Below are 25,733 nucleotides of genomic sequence, written 5' to 3'. Positions count from 1 at the left end.
ACCCTGCCACCAATTCCTGACTGTAGGATGGAACTTGGTCTTGTAGATTGTGGATACTGTGCTGCCATATTGTTTATCATAGTGTCCATTATTCGTTTTTATTTTGGCTAGAAATTGATTAGGGCCAGCAATTAGAAAGAAGCATCACAGTCTCTGTATCCAACTTGATTTTCTTTCAGTATTTCTGGTTCTTATGTTTGATAATGGTTTCCAGGGGCTGACTGTATCTGACGATGAGATGACGATAATAACAGCACATCAGCGCACCAGACGACCCAGATCCCGAGACCACCAACTTGAAGCAGATTCAACCACTATTAAGAAGGTTTGTGGAATTAGAATTGATTTTGGATGCATCCTAATGTATGAGACCTATACAGTCCTCATTTTTTTATCTTCATATTCCTTTATATCCTACTCATGCTTTTTGACCGGACAACAGGTTAACTAATTCAGAACTTCCTCTAAATACTCTCAGCAATCTTGATGAATATGTGTCTCCTGATGACATTCTCATTCTTTGTTTTTTTCTACCCAGTGTATTCCACCAACACACCATAGGAAAAGCTTATGAGCTGCATATATTCCATGTTCTTTCCACCCATTGCACTCCATACACCTACTGTAGAAAAAGTGTACCAGATGCATAAAGCTCTTGTCCTTACTAATGTTACAAATGCCTTTGGATACCATAAGCATTTGTGAGCAGTACCATTAGAAATAAAGCATACTGTAGCAAATTCACATCATCTATATCTGTAATACTTCATTCTCCTGATGAACTCCCTGTAAGGGACCCATTCGATGATAGCCTTCAAAGAAAAAAAGAGAAATGTTGAACAATGAAAAGCAGAAAGGGGAGTAAGAAAATTACATCATCCAAACTGATTAAAAAAAAAATTGTACATATTCGCCATTTCCCACATTAGCGAGGTAGCTTTAAGAACAGAGGACTGAGCCATATCCCCTCTAAGGCTCAGTCCTCTGTTCGTAATCCTACCTCACTAATGCGGGAAATGGCAAATATGTATGAAAAAAATTATCAGTTTGGATGGTGATGTGATTTTCATACTCCCCTTTCTACTTTTAATTGTTCAACGTTTCTCTTTTTTCTTTGTTTCTTTGGAGGCTATCAGCGAATGGTCCCTTACAGGGTGAATACACAGAGGTAGGGACTAGGAGAATTTTGCCTCACAGCAACAACATTGTTTCATTTCCATGTGTGGCCTTTTGGATCATATGTCATTCTGTTAACCCCCGATTTGTTGTCCCATTAACCGTGACTTACATTTTAGTTACCAGTGGGCTACTGTAGCACAGTCCTGGGGGTAAGAAAGTTTTCATTTTTGTAGAGAGGGTTGTAAGCATAATGAGCACCTTGTGGACAAAGATGAACCCTCAGGTCATGGTGGGCAAGTTGGAATCATTTAGTCTGTCAGTTCCAAAGCCTGCCTATTGCAGTGCCATGAAGCAGTGGGGAGACCAGGTTCACCTTTAGGGTTTAAAATACAGTTAATCCTTTGTTGGGTCAAAACTTTTCATATGAAAATTATTTATACAGAAGAGCTTTTGTTTTACTGGGGGCACCTTTGGTTCTGGTTTTTGTACTCTCAGGGTTGTTCTCAGTCACTTAAGATCATTTCAGTTTTCCCAGCATATTAATTACGGCGGTTTCAAGGTGGGAAATTGTATCGAAAGGTTTTTAAAAGCCCAGATATTGGAATAGAGTAACTTTGGTTCACTGGATTACTATATTCATCCTTTGCTTGTTCTTGATCCTCTTATTAGCCAGATAGCCCATGCTACAAGTAAAGTGGAACTCCTCGTGCACTGTGAAGATCTCCTTAACACTTTCTCACTGCTCTTGACCTCATACGAGTATTTCCTTATGTCTAAACCATTTCAACACTTTCTGGTCCTTTCTCAGTCAGACTGCCTTGACTACCACATCTCTTTCTTACATTAACAGTGTTTACAAAGTCAAGCAGTCACACACTACATATTGTCGTTAAACATTTTATGTGTAACACATCATCCTCATCCTTTCATTTGCTTTCAAGGAATAAGACACATACAACATTGTCAGGAAAATTGTACCTTTAGGCGTACATTTTTATACACTAGAGCAAAACTGCTTTCGCACACTGTTTTCCAAACACTTCAAAACCTAGATCCATGTCATTTAAAGTTTCCTTTTTCTAGGGCACAGTTGGTGTTCAATCTCTCCAGCGAGCATGGCTATTCACCAGGTTAGTCAGTAAGGATGATTGGCTGGAATGGCTCAGACGCTTCAGCATTGAACTAATGAAGGCATCTCCATCTCCAGCATTAAGGTCAGTGTTTTCTGGGATATGTCAGTTTAACATTTATGTGTATAACAACAACTGAGTAAATAACATTGCTGGAGAAATCTTTGAGAGTTTTAATGTAGGTCTGATGAATTTTATAAAGGAAGCATTTACATATAATTCCTCATAAACAGTATCAGGTTTTTAGATATCTTTAGAAGCCAAAATAAATAATGCTGTGTAAACATTTAGAAAAATTTAGAAAACCTTTTCATGGTAAAAAGTGTTGAATAATGATTAGATTCTAGTGTTTTTGAAATTATACAAAATCAAATCAAATCATATTTTCATGCAAAAACTCAAGTCTTCATATACTTGTTCACTGTTCTTTCCTTAGCAAGGTAGCATCAGGAACCGAGTCATTGGAGAAAGATTCATGCCTTTGCCCTTTTATTTTTTTACTACTTATAAAATGAGATTATTCACGATGGGAGGATTTACAGGTCACACTTCCACCCTTCTTAGTTGCCTTCAAAGACATGCAGGAAATCCTCGGGTAGTATTCTTCTTCTCCCTATCCCTAGGAATACAGATATGAAATATTCCAGATCTTTCTACAGAAAAATGTCCATCTAAAAAAATGGATATAAAAATGTTAACTTACTGCAGGAGAAAAAACTTATATTTAAGATGAATTAATTGACTATAATAGGATTACTAATCTAGGTCTGTGGGACTGGTTGTTGATAGTGGTCTGGGGTTTTGGTGCATTGTGCACGACAGCTAGAGAATGGATGTGAGCGTATGAGGGCTTTTCTTCATCTGTTCCTGGTGCTTCCTCGCTAATGTGGGAAACAGCGAATAAGTATGAAAGAAAAAGAAAAGGATTGATAAGTATTGCAACTTTCACCTAAATTTTTAAGTAGTGATGAGGTACTTTCTCCTTTCACACTCTTTCCCAAAATTAACACATAACCATCTTATACAGTTTCTCACTTGAATCTGCCACCATATCTGTATCATCAGCAAGATGCATACCTGCTCCTCTTCCCAAAACCCTTGCATTTACCTCCCTCACCACTATGTAGCCCCTTCCCAATAAACTTTCTATCTCTTGTCCTCTGACTGTATTCGATACGATTCTTTCATCTCGTACAGTCAAGTGGATAATGTTACAGAATATGCTGTGAAAGCTTTTCAAATACTGGGCTTAATTTCAGGTCGTGTTATTCAGTGGCCACAACATATGTACAGCTTTCACGCGACCTGTTTAATGCTGCGTTTGTGTCATGCTGGAGTGAACTGAATGAGAGCCTTCAAGATGATCTCCTGCAGTCACTTCGTAAGGCACTCACTTCTCAAGATATTCCAGAGATTACGCAAACACTGCTTAATCTTGCAGAATTTATGGAACACTGTGATAAGGTAAGTCTGTATTCATTTTTTTTCGCTGAATACCATGAGTGTAATCACTCTTCTTTGTGGCTAGTCATCCAGATCATGTACTGCTGAAATACAACCTCATATGTACAGCCTACAGCTTGACTTTTCTTAGTAATCTTTTATGCTGGATTTGATCAAGTCCTTTCAGAAAATCTATATACATTAACTGCTTGACTTTCATCATGCATGTTGATTATTTCATAAAAGAAATCGAGTGGATTTGTGAACAGTTTCAAGACCATTCTAAGAATCAACGATTAAGTGATGATCCAATATTAAATTTACAGCCTTGTTGCAAATGATGGTTTCCCTAAGTTTACCATCTAAGGACATTAAGATAAGCTGTAATTTCCAGGCAGAGAGCTACAGATTAACTTTTTTTTTTCCCCTACATATTTGCCATTTCCTGCATAAGCAAGGTAGCATTAAGAACAGAGGACTGAGCCTTAGAGGGAATATCCTCACTAGGCCCCCTTCCCTTTTCCTTCTTTTGGAAAATTAAATGAAATGGGAGGGGAGGATTTCCAGTTCCCTGCTCCCTCCCCTGTAAGTCGCCTTCTACGACATGCAGGGAACTTCCTCTGTAACAAGTGACTTACTGAAAAGGGCAGTCATGGACACTATCTCATTTTCATCATTCATTTTTTGGGGGTAATAAAACTTACCAGGGCCTGCCAGACATACTTTCAATAAAAACTACACTCTCCAGATATATACAAGTTACTCTTTCCTGTCTGCACTCTAGACACCAACCAATGCACCAACATGAAAATATATACATTTCAACATATAAAGTTTTTCTTGTAGTTTCACTGTATCATACTCTAATCAAAACAGGGTCCATTGCCTCTGCAACTTCAGCTGTTGGGTAAGAAGGCAATGGAATGTCGTGCCTATGCTAAAGCTTTGCATTACAAGGAAGAAGAGTTCCACAAGGGCCCCACATCTGAGGTTTTGGAGCACCTCATATCCATCAACAACAAGTTGGGCCAGAAGGAAGCTGCAGCAGGTACGTTGCATTAACTTATTTGCTTCTCCTGCTCTTTTTACGTTGGGGGCTCCAGTCATGGACAGAAGTCCATATCAAGACTGGGCCTTAATTGAAATATAAAGCTCTTAATGAAAGAGGGGAAAAAGAAAAAGTATTTATGCAATGTGGAGGAAGTGATAAACTGTCTTTCTAAATTTGATGACTGTGTCATATGGTAGAGTAGGGATGATTTGGGTTACAATCTGTTGGCTTATATTTTTTTGTCATACTTGTTTGCAGTTTCCTGTAAGGAGCACCAGTAACAAAGAAAAGCACTTATTTGCCCACATCCATTCAGTAGTTGTCTTGTGTCATCCATCGATATTACAGCACACTCTACACTTAAGTTTTTTTGTGCATCTGAGCTCTCAGCTTCCCAGTTTTCCTCCCTCTCGTAACTCTTGTTTGTAACTCCAGGGCTCCCACTACCATCTTTACATATCAAGAGACTAAACTTGCTGTATGGAAAGTGTCCATTTGAGTGTGTTCCAGATTTTAAAAGTATATTTACCTTAGGTCTCTTGGAGTATGCAAGAAAGAACAATCGCACAGACATGAAGGTACAGGAGCGCTGGCACGAGAAGTTGCACGATTGGGATCAGGCACTTCAGGCATACCAGACCAAGTTAGAGATGAGGCCTGATGACCTTGATTTAGCTCTAGGTCAGATGAGATGTCTTGAAGCTCTTGGTGAATGGTAAGTAAACACAAAAGTGACTTGTCAGGTGCCCTTCCATGTCATGTGCAAGAGCTGATCAAGCAAGAAATTACAGGGTAAGAGAGAGTATGGTTGAGAGGTCATAAGAGGAAATGGCAAAATTGTTTGGATAAATGGAGGGGATGAGTGAGGAAAGGCTGTCTAAGAAGGAGTACATGTCAGGATGGAATGGAAGGATGGGGTGAAAAATGCTCAAGAAATTGAGGCCTGAACTTGCAGGAGGGTGTGGGGCATGCAAGGGATAGAGTGAAATGCAGCGATACAAGTAAATAGCCTTTTTCTATGCCTGTTCCTGGTGGTATAATGAAAAAATTATGATTTTTTTTTCCCATGTTGAAGGCTCCGGTCACAGACAAAAGTCCACATCAAGGCCGGGCCTTAATTGAATTATAGAATTTTGTGAAACGGAAAAGACAAAGGAAAGCATTTATGAATTTTGGAGGAAGTGAAAGACCTGTCTTTTGAAATGTGCAACAAGTCATAGTTGATAAGGAAAAACATGAGAAGGTAGAGTTCCAAAGCTTTGATGTGTAGGGAAAGAAACAGGTACCAATATGGCCCATCCTTGAGTTGCTTAATTTTTGTGTAAAATAATGGTTTTATGAAAATGTAGGAATACTGACTTTGAAAATATTTGAATTAGTAAATATAATGAAAAGTGATATAATCATGAAAAGTAATGCAAGGTGTTTTTACAATGCTTAAGCATATACACATATGTAAGTATATACTTTTTTTCTTTTAAACTATTCGCCATTTCCCGCGTTAGCGAGGTAGCGCTAAGAACAGAGGACTGGGCCTTTTTTGGAATATCCTCAACTGGCCCCCTCTGTTCCTTCTTTTGGAAAATTTAAAAAAAAAAAAAAAAAAAAAAACGAGAGGGGAGGATTTCCAGCCCCCCGCTCCCTCCCCTTTTAGTCGCCTTCTACGACACGCAGGGAATACGTGGGAAGTATTCTTAATCCCCTATCCCCAGGGATATATATATATATACATATATACATCTCTGTGAAATCACACATGGAAAAACATTTATATATGCACAAGCTGCCTGCCTTCTTTTAATGCGGTCCTTTTAAAACCCTACCAAACCAGTTAAAAGGAGGGTATACATTTTTTTTAGAATTTTTCTTTACCTATGGATACTAAATATCTATGTTCCGTAAGGAAATAATAGCTGATTTTTTTCGTAATGTTTCACACACTTGGAAGTTTCTTAGGATCATGTGTACATGGTAAAGGTTAAGAAAGCATTGTGTACGTGTGAAGTTTGAAATGAGCAGAAAGTAGGGTGTGGGTATTTAAGAAAAGGTACTGAGAGGTGGGATAAGGAAGGTGGTGGGATAAGGAAGGTAGTGTGAGGGAAAAATGTATAGGTACTACCTGCAGCATGTGTGATTGATTAGATATACAGGAGGCCAAGAGGAAGGTACAGGGATCAAAAAAAGGCAGAATGAGAGGTGGGGGTGAAAGAGTTTTTGAACGTGTATGTTAACAAGAATATTTATGTTTAACATCAATATTTGTGTGAATATGTCTTTCTGCTTGCATACACTTATGTCTCATGTGATGCCATAGGGGTGAGTTGTACAGCGTAGCCTGTGATCGTTGGGGAAGTGCCATGTCAGACGAATTTCGTAGTCAGATGTCTCGTGTAGCAGCAGCCTCAGCATGGGCAATGAGTGAATGGAACATGATGGAGGAATACATGAAATTCCTCCCCCATGATACACAGGAGGGTGCATTTTATCGTGCTGTTCTTGCAGTACATAAGGACCAGTACCGTATGGCACAACAGGTCAGTTTGATTCATAAGTATTGGAATATTTTGTGGAGTTCCCTCTTCCAGGAGTCCTGAGTAAAAATTTCAAATAGCTTGCTCGTTATATGCAGTTAAAGATTGCTTAACGAATGTATTTGTTGTTATGTATATTCTTCAGTGAAAAATAAAACTGTTAGATCTTTTTATTGTGTGTTTAGTTATAGGTGATAGTATTTGATGACTTATGAAACCTTTTCCAGTTAATTGACTCTGCCCGAGATCTGTTGGATACAGAACTAACGGCAATGGTTGGGGAAAGTTATCAACGGGCATATAATGCCATGGTGGCTGTGCAGATGCTGGCAGAGCTGGAGGAAGTTATACAGTACAAGTTAGTGCCAGAAAGGCAACAACCTATCATACAAATCTGGTGGGAAAGATTACAGGTGAGTTGCATGATGCAGAGCCATAATTTGATTGATAGGTTAGTTGGGCATATCACATGTGTGTGGTAGTTCAAAACTAAGTCCCATTATCAAACTTCCAGGAGAGTTAGAACCAGTTTTAGTGTCTCAATGTTGATTGCAGCGTGAGGTGTACACAAAGTATTCTTTCTTTATCATACTTCTTTGCCATTTTCTGCATAGTGAGGTAATGCAAGAACAGACGACGAATGGCTTCATTTGCTCTTGTCCGCTACCTAATTTTCATTTTTAATTCACCAAAACCAGAGCCCCATCTCCATGGCCAGGTCCCAGATATTTCTGTGGTTTCATGGCTTAATGGCATGTTGTCCCCTGTATACCACATCACTCCCCTTATCTGTATCCCATGCTGCTTCACACCTTCCTGCATGATTAGGCCCCGGTAACTCGAAGCATCTTTCACTCCATCGTTCCATCTCTGGTTTGATCTTCCCCTTAATTCTGTCCTCTCCACTTCTGACACATAAGCATTCTTCATCAGTTTTCCCTCCTTCATCCTCTCCTTATGTCATTACCATTTTAGCACCCTACCATGCCTTTCTTTGTCCTATTATTTCTTACTAAATCATCCCACCTTACTTCCCACTCTCTTCAGTATTTTTTCATCTTATCTTTGCCATTTCCCAGTGGAGCGAGGTTGTGGATTTCCAACCCCCTGCTCCCAGCCCAGGTAATCACCTTTTAAAACACTCAGGAGATATGTGGGTAGTATTCTTTCTGCCCCATTCCAGGGATAATTAAAATGGTAAATTACTTATATATTTTGTAAACAACAGCAAAATGTGAGGTACTTGGGAAAGTGCAGTCTTAATGAGGGGAAAAAGCTAGAAAGGGTGAAATGGAAGGATATGGTAAGAGCTGGCTGTAATTGTATAAGACAGTGGACAATGTGCCATCAGTGGACTGAATCATGGCATATGAAGCAGCCAGGAGAAACCACAAAAAGGTCTATGTATATAATAATGGAAGGAAGACTTTGAAGAGTTGTTCAGTCACAGGGAGGAAGGGAAACTAGTATTGTAAGGAAAACTGTATTTCACTCTGTAAAAAATTGAGATACATTCTGCTTCATCGATGCGTGCTTGTAATTCCAGGGATGTCAGCGTGTTGTTGAAGACTGGCAGAAAATACTGCAGGTTCGTTCCTTGGTTCTTAACCCACAAGAAGATATGCGACCTTGGCTGAAATTTGCTTCTCTTTGTCGTAAGTCTGGTCGACTAGCATTGTCCCATAAGACTCTTGTGAGACTTTTAGGATGTGATCCATCATCAAACCCCACGCAGGCTCTCCCAGCAACCCATCCACATGTGACATACCAGTATTGCAAACACATATACACCTATACTGATAGGCGGCAGGAAGCTTACGGGTACGTATTATTATCCTCCATTGTGTTACTTTCTGTAAATTTTCGGATATTACATACACGATTTTTGATACAGACTAGCTCAGAAGCAAGTTTAGTTGTCTATAATATAATAAATATGAAGTATTTTGTGTATATAATGTCTATGTCTGTTTCTGATACTACAATTGAATTTTACAGATTTTTTGTAGGTGTAAATTTAGTGCAAGTGTCTATCATTAGAAATGTTAATTTGATCTTTTGCAGTCGGCTACAGAAATTCCTCCAGTTCTTAGCCCCAGCTGTAGTCGTTGGTGGTCAGAATGGAGACAGCAAGCTACGCAAACTGGTATCCAGGGTCTACCTTAAGCTGGGTGATTGGTGAGTAGTGTGAAATTTGACACAGCTTTGTAAGACTCAGATTCTTTCCCACGAAATGGTAGTTTTTAATTAAGGCAAACAATTACCAGTTATACCTAATAATAAGTGTTTGTGCATGTTCTTTGGTGGTTAAGCGTTATTCAATACTTTACACCATAATTATCTATCTTTTAGCATGGAACATATACTCAAGTGTTTATATGTAATCAAATGCACATGAATTACCAGACGAACATCAGATAAGGATGTTACTGTTCACGGAAGGCATTGTTAATGGGTGAAAAGGAAGAGTGATTGTCGATAATTTTAGGGAACTTGGAAGAGTGTAGAAGAGGAAAATGAATGGAAGAGCACGGTGATGATATTTGAAAATGGGAATTTGAAATGGGAGGACTGAATTTATGTCTGGTGAGAAGTAGGAAAGAGTTTAATATCTCAGATATATAGGGAGTTTTGTGAGTGATAGATAGGATAAAGGCCTGAGTCCTGCCATGAGTTGAATATATGGCCACAGAAAAAAAGATACTGAACTCATTAATTTGCATGTAATGTATACTGTGAATTTTGTCTGCCTTATACGTACCCTTTCTATTTGTTGAACCAATTCCGTGTACCCAAGTGGGCCCTCTCTGTCAGACTTTGCTTGTAACCTCACCACCCTTGTACTTTCTCATTCCTCGTACAGTTTTGAGATTGATTGAAGAAAGTCTGATGAAGAGAATTTATGTGTCAAGTGGAAGAAGCGAGGAGAAGGCCTTGGAGTATTTGGGTGTGAATACTGACGAGGGAAGTGGCTTGCATTAGACAGAATGATTTGGATTTATATGGGCACCCAGAAACCATTTTATAGGACTCCTGCAGCTTCAAGGCTGTGGTACAATCATAAGTAGGAAAAGGATGGACTCCTTTGGAGAGAAAGTATCCCTACATGATTGTGCACCTTTCCATATATTGATGATACAACTTAGCTGAAGGTGACTTTTCACACACAGTGTAACCACAGGAAAACACGGTCCAGCAGTGACAATTTGGGCAGAGATAAAAGCCGAACACAAGTCAAGGTAGAGAATTTTGTCAGGTGTTATATGGCAGGTCCCTTGCCCAAATTGCCTCGTAACAGGAGCAAACTATGGTTTTATGAAGTACTAATAGTCTTAAGTATTGAGGTACTCTTGCTATTATGCTAATATGATGGAGCAGAGGTACACATATGCCCTCTGGTATTTAATATCTTTTATTTGTTTAATGATTAAGATGTTTTGCGTGCTTTAGGTTGTAGATATTCCTTAATGTATCTTTTATCCTGCTAGAAGTCTTAAGCAGTCAGGACTTTCCTGCTTATGATGTATTCAACACAAACTAAGGATCACAGTTCCTTTTAGATTTACGTAAAATTGATAAATGCCGTTATTGGGAGAAAGGAAGAGTTGTTGCAGCTCGTTAAACTGTTATTTTGTATTTTAGGTATGAGCAACTTCACGGTCTTAACGAAGACAGTATCAATACAATTCTTTCCTACTATACACATGCCAAGGAAACGGATGAAACCTGCTACAAGGCTTGGCATGCATATGCCTATATGAATTTTGAGGCAATACTTTTCTATAAGAACAAAACCGATGTCAAATCAGACAGCAGTGGGGAGGAATCCAGCACTCCTAGTAAAAAAAAGGTAAGGGGATTGAATTTCAATTATTGTAAGATCACAGACTTGACTGCAGTCTTTTTAAGGGTCTCTTTTTTTGCCTCTCTCTTGCCCTTGTGTAATCTTGTTCTTCACGCACCTTGCTCTTTGCATGTTATTCACCTGTTTTTTTCTCCCATTTGTTTTCATGATTGACCTCTCTCTCTCTCCTCCATTATGTAACTCTTTTTCATTTTCTGTAAATGCTTATTTAACTCTTCTGGAGCCTATGCACGAACCTGGCCATCATCTGCAAGTGAACCCGAGGTATAGTGGCTAGTGTTGTGAGCAGCCAGTGAATTTAGTCTCTTTTCACATGCAGAGTTCTTGGTCACTCATCTTTATTTCCACATGTATTTTTTGCTAATATTTTACAATATTCATTTGGGTGTATGTCATCTGCTGCTACATGTTAAGGTTTGTAAATTATTCCCATACCTTGATATACAAAAAGTGATTGCATTGCATGCCATCAGTACAGTCATCAGTGTCATGATAATTTTATGAAAATTTTTACATATAATGAAGTGTTTTTATTCTCCAAATGAATAATCATGAAAAAATTTTTCATCTATTTCTGCATATAAGACATGTGGCAACCTAGTTTACTTAAGAATAGATTTTTTTAGTCGATTTTGAAAGTGAATGAAGCATATAACATATCAAAATACAAGATTTTTTTTTTTTTTTTTTTTTGTGTGTGTGTGTGTGTGTGTGTGTGTGAATAACACCATATGTGTTATCAGATTATAATCCCTTAAAATCCAAGCACAATAAAATGAAGTTTGGATTGCAAAAGGCTAGTCACATATTTTCAAATTTGCAATGTGTGAATTCCTTGTGAACAAAGCATAACAGTAGCATTCCCAAATTATTATCTAAAACTGTACTTTATGACAACCTTGAGCAAAAGTTGATCTTTTACCTCAGAAATCTGCCGGGGACTTCACAGTGGCAGCAGTGAAAGGCTTCATCCGCTCCATATCATTGAGTGATGGTAACTGTCTCCAGGATACACTTCGACTTCTCACAGTTTGGTTTGAGCATGGGCACCAGCCTGGAGTTTACGAGGCACTGGTTGATGGTTTGAAGACTGTTCAGATTGACACATGGCTGCAGGTTAGATAACATTGCACTTACATTGTCTTTGAGTGATTTTTTATTCATCTTTTGCAAATGTCACCATAGGTGCTATCAATTGAAGTGAATGAAAATCTAAATTTAAGATTCGTATTTCAGGTCATTTTCTTTTTCCCCAAAACTCCCTCTCCCACCATAGGTAGGTAGCATCGGGAACAGATAAACAGTAGCCTCTGTTGAACACAACTACTTTTGAGCAGTCATGTATAATGCGCTGGAACCAGAGCCCATCTTTTACAGCCACGCCCAACAGACCATTCCAGTGATGACAGTGACTGCTTTATGTCCATTGACACCACATCAACCCCTGTATGCCATGTCAGTCTAGTTCATTCTATCCTACCCTTGCCTCTTACTGTCTTTCTTCGACCACCCCTTTCAATTCCTCCCCTCGCTTCAGACATGTAGCTCCTCTTCGTCAGTCTTTCTTCCCCCCTGCTATCCATATATCTATATCATTTTGGCATACCCTGGTAAGTTCTCTTATCATACTGCATTCACACTGTCATTCCTCACATGATCAGCATACTTCACTCCAGGTATTATAAAATACATTACATTTCCTTATCCCTGGGGATAGGGGAGAAAGAATACTTCCCACATATTCCTTGCGTGTCGTAGAACGACTAAAATGATTAACAGCCCCTCAAAATATTCACTTCTTTCTCTTTTTCACATATATATTATTTTCTTCATGCCTTATTGCCTTTCCCACTTTAGCGAAAGTATCGAGAACAAAGACCTCATTTACACACATCTAATCCCCAGGTGTCTAGCATTATGTACTTAGACCAGCAACTACCATCCTCAGCCAAGTTCTACACAGTACTGCTTGGTATATTATCCAATGTATGTGAATGCAAACCAAGTTGTAAGACACACAGTGTGGAAAAAAGTACATTACATAAACCGACTTTGCCAGTCTGTCTTTTTCATAGGTTGTATTTTTTGATGCGAGATCATGCTTAGGCACCATCAGTTTAGTCAGTTCCTTGCTGCTGTTCAAAAATTTGATGCCATAATGTTTTTTTTTTCTGCCAAAGGCACCACAGGGTATAATTTTAACACTCTGTGCAATCAGGTTTCTTATTACAGGTAATACCACAGCTAATTGCAAGGATTGACACACCACGCACCCTTGTCGGGAAGTTGATACACCAGTTACTCATGGATATTGGCCAACATCACCCGCAGGTAATGACAAATGATGATTCTTTTCTACGACTATTTGCTATGGAAGCTATTGGAAATAGCATGGTCATCAAGCTCCTAGTCTTCAAGACAAGGTACAGAGAGACAGTCAGCTGGACCATCCATCTTTCTGGAGTCATATTGCTTTTTAACAATGCATATCCAAACTCGAGTGAATAATAGATCAGCCTCAGTTTTACCTTCGCAGTAGTTCTTAATTCTGAGGGGTACTCTGTACTTGTTGGACATCTTTTATCTTGCATGGGCAGAGATCGTTAAGATTATTGTTTAAAGACAAAGATATATGCATGCTTATGAAGAGTTTGTTTCTTCTAACTTGGTGCCTTCTAATAATGAGTTGAAAGATGGCAATTTTTTTTTTTTTTTGAGACAATGGAGCATATTTTGAATTGTTTAAATTTAGAACTGTGTTTACTTGTTTCATTTAGTATGCAATAAACTTCATTATTATGCAGCCTAAAGTAGGCCAGCCATCAAAATGAATGCACCCCATTGCTGAATTGGAGATATATCGACATTTTTAATTGATGAGATAAGTAGGGGAATGCCTATAGTACCCAGTTGTGCATCTGTCATAGAGAAGGGTCATTACCACTATTTTTGAGTTGCTCTGTCTCTTTCCAATTGACTGGAAAAGTGTGCAAGATGAAGAATTGGGGTGAAGTTGTATCGAATGGATTTGGAAAGTGCGCATAGCATGTAGAAGTGGTTACGTGCCTGATGATCAGATGAAGATGATGATTATTTTGCTATGTAAAGGTACACAAAGATAAAAGTTATTCTTTGAATAATGTAGAAAATGTGGTGAATGGACTCTACAGTGAATGAAACCCTGGAGGCTGAAGTGAATTGTTAGGTGGGAGAGGGGGCAGCCTGAGGTTTCCAATGCAGTTGTTGAAGAAAAGGTCAAAGGGCAAAGATGGGTATGCTTGTAGGTATAGAAGCCTTGACAGTGTTGTATAGATATGATAAGTGGACTGTGAATGTAAAAGAATGTAAAAAAGTGGACCTTTTGGAAGTTAAATGTCAGAGGACAACGTGTAGTATGAGCTAGGTTGATTTCATAAGGAATGAAAGCATAAGAGGCATGGTAGTAAGTGGATATGATGGAAATGATTGACCAGAGTCTTCTGAAATGGTTTGGACATATTGAGGGTTGAGCTAAGAAAGACTTACTGAGAGGTTATGTGTGTTGGAAGTGGAGGGAGAAACGGGGTTTGGGGGAGAAGGATGGAGGCTTAGAGTTATCGGGGCCTGAACATTCAGAAGGGTGAGAGGCATATATGGGATAGGAAAAATTGGAGTGTCGTGTCACCTGATGTGCCTTCAATGGGCCGATCCAGGGTATTTAAGGTGGTCAAAGGAGACCATGGAGTGGCCCTTGGGGCTTGACAGTCCATGGGGACTCTGGTTTCAGTGCATCGCTAATGACAGCTAGAGTGGACACGAGTGAGGCCAGTGTTCGTCTACTCTTGACAGTACCTTACTCTAGTGGGAAGTGACTGCAAGTGTGAATATAGTATGCTTATAATAACAAACATTTTGGACTAGGCATGAGTTTTCCGGATTTGCACTACCTGGTGGTTTGGGTAACCTTTGGGCCATGAACGTTAAATACGGGCTCTTGTATTCATTCATCACGAAGATGACACAGACACCAGTTCGTAGATGATTAGTTTAACCGAGAGACATGCTGCACAGCTGTTGATGGACTATGAATTTCTAAAGGTTTTCTTGACAATCTCATGAGCATAGGGCTTGCCTAGGCAAGAAATTCCTTAACACACACTTTTCCTTAAGACAGAAATGTGTGTGCCCTTTATGGAAATATAAATTTGTGCTGCAGTCATAAAAAGCAACATCATTTTCATACCCATTACAGGCCCTCATATATCCCCTGACTGTGGCGGCCAAGTCATCTGTAGTGGCTCGTTCACAGGCAGCCGAAAAAATACTCAAGAACATGCGAGAGCATTCAGCAAATTTGGTACAACAGGCTATGATGGTAAGAAAAATTAGATATGTCAGTCTCTGATATCTCTGTTATCATTTTTCAAAAGAAATAGGGTATTTCTAATCATTATTCTAATACAATATGCCATAAGAGGTTTCTTTATATGTATTTATTTATGGAAATATTATCAGTTATTTTCTGGTTAAAGTCTGATATCTCATATTATTTTACACACACAATTTTCTTACTGTTTCTTCAATATGTAGAAAGTAATCAAGCATCATAGGCCATTTACCAAAAATTACCTTGAATATTCACGACTTCAAACTTTTGGCAAATTTCTTTATAAGAGATCCATCTGTCTACCTGTACCTCTTGGTTCCTTGTTCCCTTGGGAATGCCTCTCCTGGGGCTTGGGGGCTTGCCATATCAGAAAAGTCTCAAGGCTAACACACCCAAACACATCTAACAAGCATGCTCCTTTACATTCACACTTTCGTAGGTCTTCTCCCAGTATATTCCCACACTTGCCTCTCCCAAGATGTTAGCTGTCTTCCTATTATTCCATTTCCTCATACTTTATTTTTCATCCTTGTTTCTTTCTTCCATGATAAAGTAGCATCAGGAACGGCCACACAATGGCCTCACTTGCTTACATCCACTCCCTAGCTGTTGTGTATACTGTACCAAAGCCAAGGCCTCCCATCCACAGTCAAACCCCAGTGACCACTGTGGTTCACACGGACTTCTTCATGTGATCTGGTTCAGCCCCTTAAAAACACATCACCTTAGTATGCCACGGTACTCCAGATTATTCTGTCCTGCAATTGCCTCTCACCCTCTTAATGTTCAGGCCTCGATAACTCAAAAGCCTCTTCCAATCCATCCTTCCCTCTTTTTGGTCTCCCCCTCTTCGTTCCTCCCTTCACTTGTGACATCTACTTATTTAGTCTCCCTTTCATCCTTTCCATGCGTTCAGACTGCGAAAGCAAACTCAGTCATTCTTCGTGCAGTCTATCTAACACCACATAATGTTCTCTGGAATTTCATTTCCAACATGCTCACTCTCTTCGTTCTTTTGCATTTAGTGTTCAGGATTCGCATCCATATAATACCGCTGGGATAACTACCTTAAAATGTATCCCTCGTTGCCGTACTAGACACTGACATCTTCTACATGTTCCTTAAATCACCTGTTCTCATCCTGTGACTCACTTCAGCCTCTGAGGTTCAGTCCACTGCCAGTTCTACCTCACTGTATCGAAAGGACTCCATTTTCTCCAGGTCCTCGCCATTCAGCTGACTCTTAAACCATCTTGTCTCCTCTCCCTGCTGCAGCTTATCACAGAACCTTCTTTCACATTCACTCTCAAGATTCGCCTTTCACATACTCCCCCAGACTCTGTTACCTGCTTTTGGAGTTTCTCAAGTCTGCCACCTGAACTATGCCATCTGCAAAAAGCAACTGATTCTCCTTTCAGGTCCCCCTACCCCTCTGTATGCCACTGACATGACCCTCACTCTAAAACCCTTGTATTCACCTCCCTCATTACCCCATCCATAAACACTGGAAAACCCACCTTTACGTGGAACTATTCACCCTCTTCCCTCCCTACTCTCAAATATGACCACCTCTCACGTTAATAACGCCTTACTCAAGTCGGTAACTTCTCCGTTTACCCCATATATTTATCGCAACTTCCACAAGACCTCTGTGTCACCCTTAGCAAAGCAAACACCTGGTCCACACATCCTCTACCTCTCCAGAAGCCACGTTCTTCCTCCCTAGCAGATTGTTTTGTGCAAGCCAGCATCCTTTTAGTCTCACTTTTTTCCCCTTTCCTTTATTATAAGGGTAGTTTATATATGAATTCTGCCAAGCCTTGGGTACCTTGCCATGAATCATTCAAACACTGAATATCCATTTGGCAGAGCTGTCTCACGTAACATGCCACCTTGTCCTGACAGCTAGAGAATGGATGTGAATAAATGCAGAACTTTCTTTGTTCCTGGTGCACTGTTCCTAATGTAGGAAACAGTGATCAAGTATAAAAATAAATTACTTTCATCTTACCCCTTCGACTCTCGAGTTTATTCCTTTTCCTCAGTGTTTTGGCTGTGGCTAAGGATATAAGTCCTGTATAGATTGCAAGGTTGAAGAAGGGATGCAACTGATTGATCCATTGGTGTTCCTTTTTATTACTCTCAGTTATGTTTGCTGACTGTTGACGGGACTTTCATGAGTTTTTTTGAATTATGAAACTAGATAGTGGACATAAGAGATTATAAGTTAATGTGGAATATTAAAGGGAGTATTTAATAAAGTAAAAGTTAGAATAATGAATTGGTATGCATATGTGGAGAAAATGGATTAAAAGAGTGTGTAATGTTGATGTATACATGTGCGAATGTGGGTGTTTATGTATATATATATATATATATGTATATGAGTGGATGGGCCATTCTTTGTCTGTTTCCTGGCACTATCTTGCTGACGTAGAAGACAGTGATTAAATATAATAGTAATTGAAATGAACATGGGAATATTGTTATGCTAGAACTCAATTGTGTGAATGAAGTACTGTATGAACCATGATTCTTTATAATGAATGAGGGATGTCAAAATCTTAATAGATAAGTGTATAATTCTCTTAAAATAATTCTTTCACTTTCCAGGTATCAGAGGAGCTAATCCGAGTAGCAATCTTGTGGCATGAAATTTGGTATACAGGTTTGGAAGAGGCTAGTCGACTGTACTTTGGGGAAAGGAATGAATCGGGTATGTTCCGTACTCTGGAACCTCTGCATGCCCTAATGGAACGAGGCCCGCAGACACTCAAAGAAATGTCCTTTAATCAAGTCAGTATTACATTTACTTTCATTATACGAAGTTAGTGATTCTAATATTGAAGTATGGTGACCCAGTGTGTGTGTGTAAGTATGAAATATGATATACATCATACCAATTTACCATGTTTCTTCTCTTTAGGCTTATGGGAGAGACCTTCTTGAGGCACAAGAATGGTGTCGCCGTTACCAGAGGTCAGGAAATGTACGTGAACTTAACCAAGCATGGGACCTCTATTACAACGTGTTCCGCCGCATCTCTCGTCAACTTCCTCAACTGACATCATTAGAGCTACAGTCTGTTTCACCTAGGCTTCTTAAGTGTCGGGATCTTGATATTGCTGTGCCTGGCTCTTATGCACCTAGTTCCCCTGTCATATGTATCAGCCAGGTGCAGTCATCGCTGCAGGTGTTATCCTCCAAACAACGTCCTCGTAAGTTCTGCATCAGAGGCAGTAATGGCCGGGACTTTGTCTTCCTCTTAAAGGGACACGAAGACCTCCGACAGGATGAAAGAGTGATGCAGCTCTTTGGTTTGGTTAACACACTCCTAATCAGTAATCCTGATACCTTCCGTCGGAACCTGACCATTCAGCGATTTGCTGTGATCCCACTGTCTACCAACTCCGGTCTTATTGGTTGGGTGCCACACTGTGATACTCTGCATGCTCTCATAAGAGACTGGCGGGAGAAGAAGAAAATCCTGTTAAACATTGAGCACAGAATAATGATGCGCATGGCTCAGGATCTGGAACATCTGACACTCATGCAGAAAGTTGAAGTATTTGAGCATGCTCTGGAGCATACCCAAGGGGATGATCTTGCCCGTTTACTTTGGTTTAAAAGTCCATCTTCAGAAGTGTGGTTTGATCGTCGTACAAACTACACTCGTTCCCTAGCTGTCATGTCAATGGTAGGGTATGTCTTAGGTTTGGGTGACCGTCATCCATCCAATCTAATGCTAGATCAGTTGTCGGGCAAGATAATCCACATTGATTTTGGTGACTGTTTTGAGGTTGCCATGACACGTGAGAAATTCCCTGAAAAAATACCTTTCCGCCTTACTCGCATGTTGATCAATGCCATGGAAGTGACAGGAATAGATGGTACATACCGCATGACTTGTGAATCAGTCATGAGTCTCATTCGTAGAAATAAGGACTCTCTCATGGCCATGCTGGAAGCTTTTGTTCATGATCCATTACTCAACTGGCGCTTAATGGATCACACACAACCAAAGAGCAAACGTTCAGTGGTGGGCGAGAGTGATAGTGGTGGTAGTGCTGTAAGTGCAACAGATACTGGTCACACTCCCATCATGGAAGCTACATCAGCTTCATCTGGAGTACACGTAGGTTCTCAGTCCAAAAAGCTAGAATTAGGACGAGAAGATTCTGGCACCTCAGAGGCTCTCAATAAGAAAGCAGTAGCAATTGTTCATCGGGTCCGTGACAAACTGACTGGGCGAGACTTTTGTCACGACGAACCATTGGACGTACACAGGCAGGTTGAACTCCTTATTGCACAGGCTACCCTGCATGAGAACCTATGTCAGTGTTATATAGGTTGGTGCCCCTTCTGGTAAAAAGTCTCCTAACTATCATCTCATCGTATGCTGTCTCTGAGAGCACTCTTTATTTTAGCAATGTTGTTTTCATCTGTTTTCTTGGGAGGCATTTCGTAGGAAGAGAGCAGTTACAACTGAGAGAGCCGAATTCCAGTTGTGTAACATGACTTATCCATTATGAACCAGTTTTGTGCCAGTAAAAAGTGGGCAGTTATTCTTATAGGGTGTAAAAGACATTTTCTTGTAAAAGGAACAAGCAAACAAGGCTTAATGTTCTGCAACGAGGAAGGCAATAAATTCCCAGTACAGCCAAATCAAAATTCAAGGTTTCGAGTTATATTTTTGCTACTGAAATTATGTTGGTGGTCCTAAATGTTTCCTGTTAACAGCAGCAGCTTCAGTGTTTCCAAGATTTTATTGTCAGTTATGTTCCATTTGTCCGTTAAGTGTTTTTGTCTTTTTAAAAGCTGCTTACAATTTTTTTTTTTTTTTTTTTTGTATTACTGTATATGTGTGTTCATACCTAATTGGATTGTCATTGGTGTAAATCCCAAATACAACTAACCTGTATGAAAGCCTATTGAGAAGTAACATGCCGACATAGGTCATTTAGTTTTTTTCATTAGCAGTAATTTTTTGATATTGTAATATTGTAGAGATATACATTAATAGGTTTTAGGTACACGAATCACTGAAGGTATATGCATTATGATCAAGCCTACAGTACAAGACTGCACACCCTCCAGACTGCGCTGAATGTATGGTACACGAACAACAGTCAACCAAGGAAATCCTGAACAGACAGAGATGTATTTGGGGTTTTTAAGAGTGGACAGGATCATATGTAACTGAGAGTGGGACAGTATCTGTCAGAATTTATGAAAAAGGAGGGAGGTGACAGGAATGACAACAAAGGAAAGGAAATATCTCGTAGGGCAGCACACGGGAAGGATAAATGATATCGAAAGAAAGTTCATGGGTGAAGGGAATCCAGGTAGGAGCCTCTATAACTTATATAAGAGAACCTTAAAGTTTATTTTTTTAATACTGAAATTGTGGATATTTCAACTTGAAAGATGTTCTTGGTATGATTTTTACGTGTTCAACAGTCCATTTACATCATGGTTTCCTTGAACCGCCTACCATGACTTGTAATGTAGTACAAGTAATTTTCTAATGCAGGGTTTGGAAATATAAAACTTTCCGAGACTGTAAACAATATAAACGGTGAAAAAAAGTGAGCTTTAAGAAAACAACAGTGCCTCATACTTTTTGCATTACGCGATGTTATGCAGAAAATGAAAAAGATAACATTATGCAGAAGTTGCAAGACCACTTAACTTGTTTGCCTTATTTTATTCAGTAATCTTGATAGTTTTGTTTTTGCAATGTAATCGTTCTAGTCTAGCATCTTGGTGATGTGCAATTCCCCGCAGTTACATACAAGAAACAATAGTTTCATTAACCAGAAACTTTTAGGTGCATACGTTACAAACTACCACTGAAGCTGAGAATTGTATAATTTTTCAGCTTTGCTTTAGTTAAAAAGAAATTTGAGTTCAATGCTTAGCTTCAGTTTATTTTTTCTAATAAGGAAACCCCTTTCCACGACAATCCTTTTACACTGATAGTCTTTTCTACCGCATGTTATTCATAAATGGACAACCTGTCCACACTTGTTGTAAGACTTTTTATTCGTAAATTATTATTATTACTACATATATATTTTCATTATGTAGTGTGTTATAGTAATTTAATCCATTATTTCCATACATTTGAATTCATGATGAATGTATTGACAGAAAGCAATATTAGAGTTTATCAAGTAATGTACCTTTTGTCCCTGTGTGTTCATTTTAGTTTACTTTGAGATTTGTTACAGTTGCCACAGAGAGCAATCAGGGTTTGTTGCCAGTTGCCAAGACCGACCAACATAAACAAGCCATAGACAATAAACTGTTGGTGGAACATTTTCTTTCAACTCCAGAAAACTGTCCCTATGCTTGTAGTGAGGATGATCTCTTATTACAAAATGGAATTAAGAACGTATTCACACTGCAGATAAATTAAGAATTGACCCATTACTGTTTTTTATACTGATGTATGTTGCATTTTTTTTTTTCTCTTTCAGACTCATATCCTTTGGAAAATGTATTTGGTTCACCCAAGTTTTTTTATAAGAATTTATTTACGTAGTTATTGCAGTTCTTAGTGGCTACTGCAGGTATCTGGGGGTTAATGAATTGTAAATTTACAGATATGTAAATTAGTGAGCATGAAAAGGTGTTTTGTTTTTCCTTTAATACAAGGTGGTGGTGTTGTCGAACTCTGCCGGCAGATGGTTACACTGTGAGAGAGGAAGTCACTTTGGTTGACGTATTGTCATGAATGGAGAGAAAAGAGTACAGTCTCAGCAAGGAACTCCTTGCTCCAAACGAGTCCATCATCTCCCTGCTCGTACTTGGAGTGCAGCCTCAAAGCTGCAGGGAGCTAATGGGATCGTGGGGTTGTATGATAAAAATACAAGATTTTAATTACTAATTCACAGTACTGCCATAAACAAGAATTATTAGTATATAGACAACATAGATAACATTTTCATGTGAGTGAATATATACTGTCGAACTGAAATATAAACCACCTGGCATCAAAAGGAAAGCCAACAAGTAGTTGTAAGCGACTTTAGTCAGTCAATCGGCTCAGGAAAGAAGGAACAATCTAAAAGACAAGGTCGCAATCCTGAGAACAGTGTATGGAACCCAATACAGTTTTAACTGAAAGATGGTGGAGAGAAATACATATTAGAGTAGATTATGGTAATTTACAAATGATATAACTATACATTAGAGTGCTGGGGGATCTGTGATATGAGACCAATGTAATGCTCGATGATAAATTCATGATGACTAATGGAGAATTTTCCAATGTACGAAAATGCATCATCAATAAACATGAATGATGATGGTCCATTTTTATGCACTATGATTTTAAAAAAAAAAGATTTTTACTCAGAAAGAGACTGACTAAGAGGATTCACATGTCAGAATTAGAGGGAGCAAGGCAGAGGAAGAAAGTGAGATGGAGACAAAAGGATGGAATAAAAGAGGCTTTGAGGCGAAAGTTGCGCATGGGTTAGAATGAAGTGGAGGGATGTGATATACGAGGTGAAATAGTCAAAGGCAACCATGGAATGTCCCATGAATGGTGGGCTTTGTTTCAATCCAATATATGTAACTACATAATAGTGGATGTGGGAAAGTGGTGCCATTATTTATATTTCTGCAGCCCCCATCTCGCTAGGAGAGACATGGCATATGAAAAAACAAACTGTCTATACGTGTTACTGGACTCCATCTGCAAGTGTGCATGACTGAGACAATGCCTTTGGCAAGGTCGTACTGTATCATCATCGATAAACAGAAAGGAGTACAGCCTCAACAAGGACTTCTCACTGTAAACAAGGCCATCAATTTTCTGCTCCTACGTAGAGCAGACTCAAAGCTGCAGGAGCATCATAATAGGGGTCCTATGATTGTAAGATGAAAATTAGGTACCATTGCTTTGTAGGGTCACCAGCCTGTCTGTGAGGGACATGTCCTCATATGTGGACTCACCCTTGGGTTACCTCGAGACAAATTGCAAGCTGTCAGCTGGCTTGGCCAAGGATGTTACAGTTGTGGAGTTTCATACCAACCAAAGTTGGTCGCATAGTAATAACGATAATAATGTGTACAGCTGCCTACAGTTCTGATCAGTGCAGTTAGTATTGTAAATGCTGATCTCCAAGCGTATTGAAGCTCTGCTCGTCCAGATTCGAAGTGTCTAGAGCTTGAAGGGGTTAAAGACGGAGGGCTGGGAAAGACAAGCTGTGGTGGAAAAGTTAGGGGAAAGAGCTGATAGTGTTTGATAATTATGACTACACAATGCTGTCATTTTTATAAACAAATGATAAGGGTAATTTGTAAAGAGGGAACAGAAAACGATGTTAGCACGCATTATACTCTTCCTAACTTAGCTAAGATTTGTAGTACGAATATAACAATTGATAATTATTGTTCTCACTCTGTTCTGATCTTTCCTTCCAATCAAAATTAGTGGTTAGGATAACAATGGTTCAGATCAAATTTCAGTTGCTAAACTTTGACAACCATAAGAAAGACTATCAAATGTGTAATCTGTGAACACATACAGTACTTTGTCGTGGTATGATAGGCTCAGTGCTTGCTGACTGAGTGACTGATTAATGAAATTCCTGGGAGCTTACTGCCTATGTGCTTGGTGCAAGCAAATAAGATAGGGCCGAATAAAATAAGGTTTGAGACAGCATAAAGTCCATATTAATGAGGGAGTCTAGCCATACTGTTTAAACTCACACTACGTGTGACATAATTACATCTAAACATGGCACTGATTTTACAGTGATGTGGGGAGTGAGAATTTTTTCCTCCTTCAGGCCACTTGGCAAGTAGGTCCAGGTTACAGTGTTGTCGTTAAAGTGAAAGAATTAATAATTAAATCTGCCGCATTTCATGTATATTTATAGTAATAACTAATGTATGATGTCATGTAGCAGCTCGTACAGCAATATTTAAGGAAATGGCAAGTCTATGACATTGGGAATGCTGTAATATCACAATAATAAAATCTTTACCAAGCAAATTCTGTTTTGGGCATTGATAATGGCCCATGTTATACCGTACTAATCGCATGGCATAATGCTAGTTTAGAAGTAAAGGAAAAGTCCAAGAATAGAACTGACTGAACATAGAGCATGAAATCAGGCAATTACATCATTTTACAAGTAGCAAATTACACACAAACTGAGGTGTTTTCATACCTTCACTGCTTGGGGTGGAGTACTGCTTCTCTCATGCTCACCATGGCAACTTTGACCAGCGACACAAGACCAGCTAAGTAAGTGTATGCAAATCATCGCCCTTCATGCAACTGGTTCCACAGTGGCAAAGTGGATCAGAAGAAACGAGGAAGCTGGTGATTAATGGACCTTGGTAAGTGGAACATACTTTTAAGGTAATTATTACTGTATATAGTGCTATGATTCTGATAAGCAGTAAAGCTATTATCTATATTTTATCATGAGTTATAGCTTATGAGTTTCAATGCTTTTAAATTTTATTACAGAAAGGAGACCATGGCCACAGCTAACCACCTACCAGGAGGGCAAGGACAACCCCTTCAGCAGTGTGCCATATGGATCCGCAAGGATCTGCAGATGCCAGTGTCAACGGAGATTATCTGAAGGTGCTTCCATGAGGGGGGAGCTCACCACAGGGATCCTGCTGTGAAGGAGCCCACCAATACTGCGCTGGACACCTCACCTTTGCTCGCCAATATGTCACAGAGGATGCGGATTTTCAGTCCTGTGTAGTCCTCACTGATGAGAAAACTTTTTCCATCAACAAACATGTCAAAACACACTTGTGGACGCTCAATAATACTAAGTAAGCATATAATTTATATAACACTAGAATGCATGAACATATACAAACTTTATACTAAAAATAGTACGTGCATTTGTTGTCCTTAACAATCATAAGAATGAGCATGACTGTGTTAATATTAAGACTAAATGTGAACTAATGGTGGAGGTGTATAGTGACTATGACTGCTTTTCATTCGTCTGATCTTTTACAGTTGTTCATGTCATTCTGCATGTATGAAACGGCAGTATGTGTAAAAGATTAAGAGAATTACATGTTCAAAGGACCCTCTTTACAGTATGTCAGGAAAATATTTCTTATAAGTTTATTTAAAGTTAACTAACTGTAGCCATTTAATAAAAACCCTGAAACATTGCTATGAAACTAAGCTGTGCAACTATTAGACCATCTGTATTTCTGTGCAGGTACAAGTGTA

The 25,733-nt window shown here is 39.1% G+C and overlaps 1 protein-coding gene across 1 annotated transcript in view; it reads left to right on the top strand.

The window, feature by feature from the left end:
• mTor (serine/threonine-protein kinase Tor) overlaps positions 1 to 22,138 on the top strand; it is an 83,820-nt gene extending 61,682 nt beyond the window's left edge. The window contains exons 21-35 of the mRNA XM_071688122.1: positions 215 to 325; positions 2,203 to 2,333; positions 3,509 to 3,713; positions 4,569 to 4,740; positions 5,278 to 5,458; positions 7,058 to 7,277; positions 7,502 to 7,687; positions 8,821 to 9,095; positions 9,339 to 9,452; positions 10,917 to 11,124; positions 12,067 to 12,255; positions 13,372 to 13,470; positions 15,371 to 15,493; positions 18,119 to 18,301; positions 18,432 to 22,138. Of these exons, the coding sequence (XP_071544223.1) occupies positions 215 to 325; positions 2,203 to 2,333; positions 3,509 to 3,713; positions 4,569 to 4,740; positions 5,278 to 5,458; positions 7,058 to 7,277; positions 7,502 to 7,687; positions 8,821 to 9,095; positions 9,339 to 9,452; positions 10,917 to 11,124; positions 12,067 to 12,255; positions 13,372 to 13,470; positions 15,371 to 15,493; positions 18,119 to 18,301; positions 18,432 to 19,874 (3,840 nt within the window). The 3' untranslated portion in view covers positions 19,875 to 22,138. The remainder of the gene's footprint in view (positions 1 to 214; positions 326 to 2,202; positions 2,334 to 3,508; positions 3,714 to 4,568; positions 4,741 to 5,277; positions 5,459 to 7,057; positions 7,278 to 7,501; positions 7,688 to 8,820; positions 9,096 to 9,338; positions 9,453 to 10,916; positions 11,125 to 12,066; positions 12,256 to 13,371; positions 13,471 to 15,370; positions 15,494 to 18,118; positions 18,302 to 18,431) is intronic.
• The last annotated feature ends 3,595 nt before the right edge of the window (positions 22,139 to 25,733 follow it).

This window comes from Panulirus ornatus, chromosome 45 (assembly GCF_036320965.1).
Source record: "Panulirus ornatus isolate Po-2019 chromosome 45, ASM3632096v1, whole genome shotgun sequence".
NCBI lineage: Eukaryota > Metazoa > Arthropoda > Malacostraca > Decapoda > Palinuridae > Panulirus > Panulirus ornatus.
Note: the sequence above shows the minus strand (reverse complement) of the source record. Positions and strands in the feature narration are given on the sequence as shown.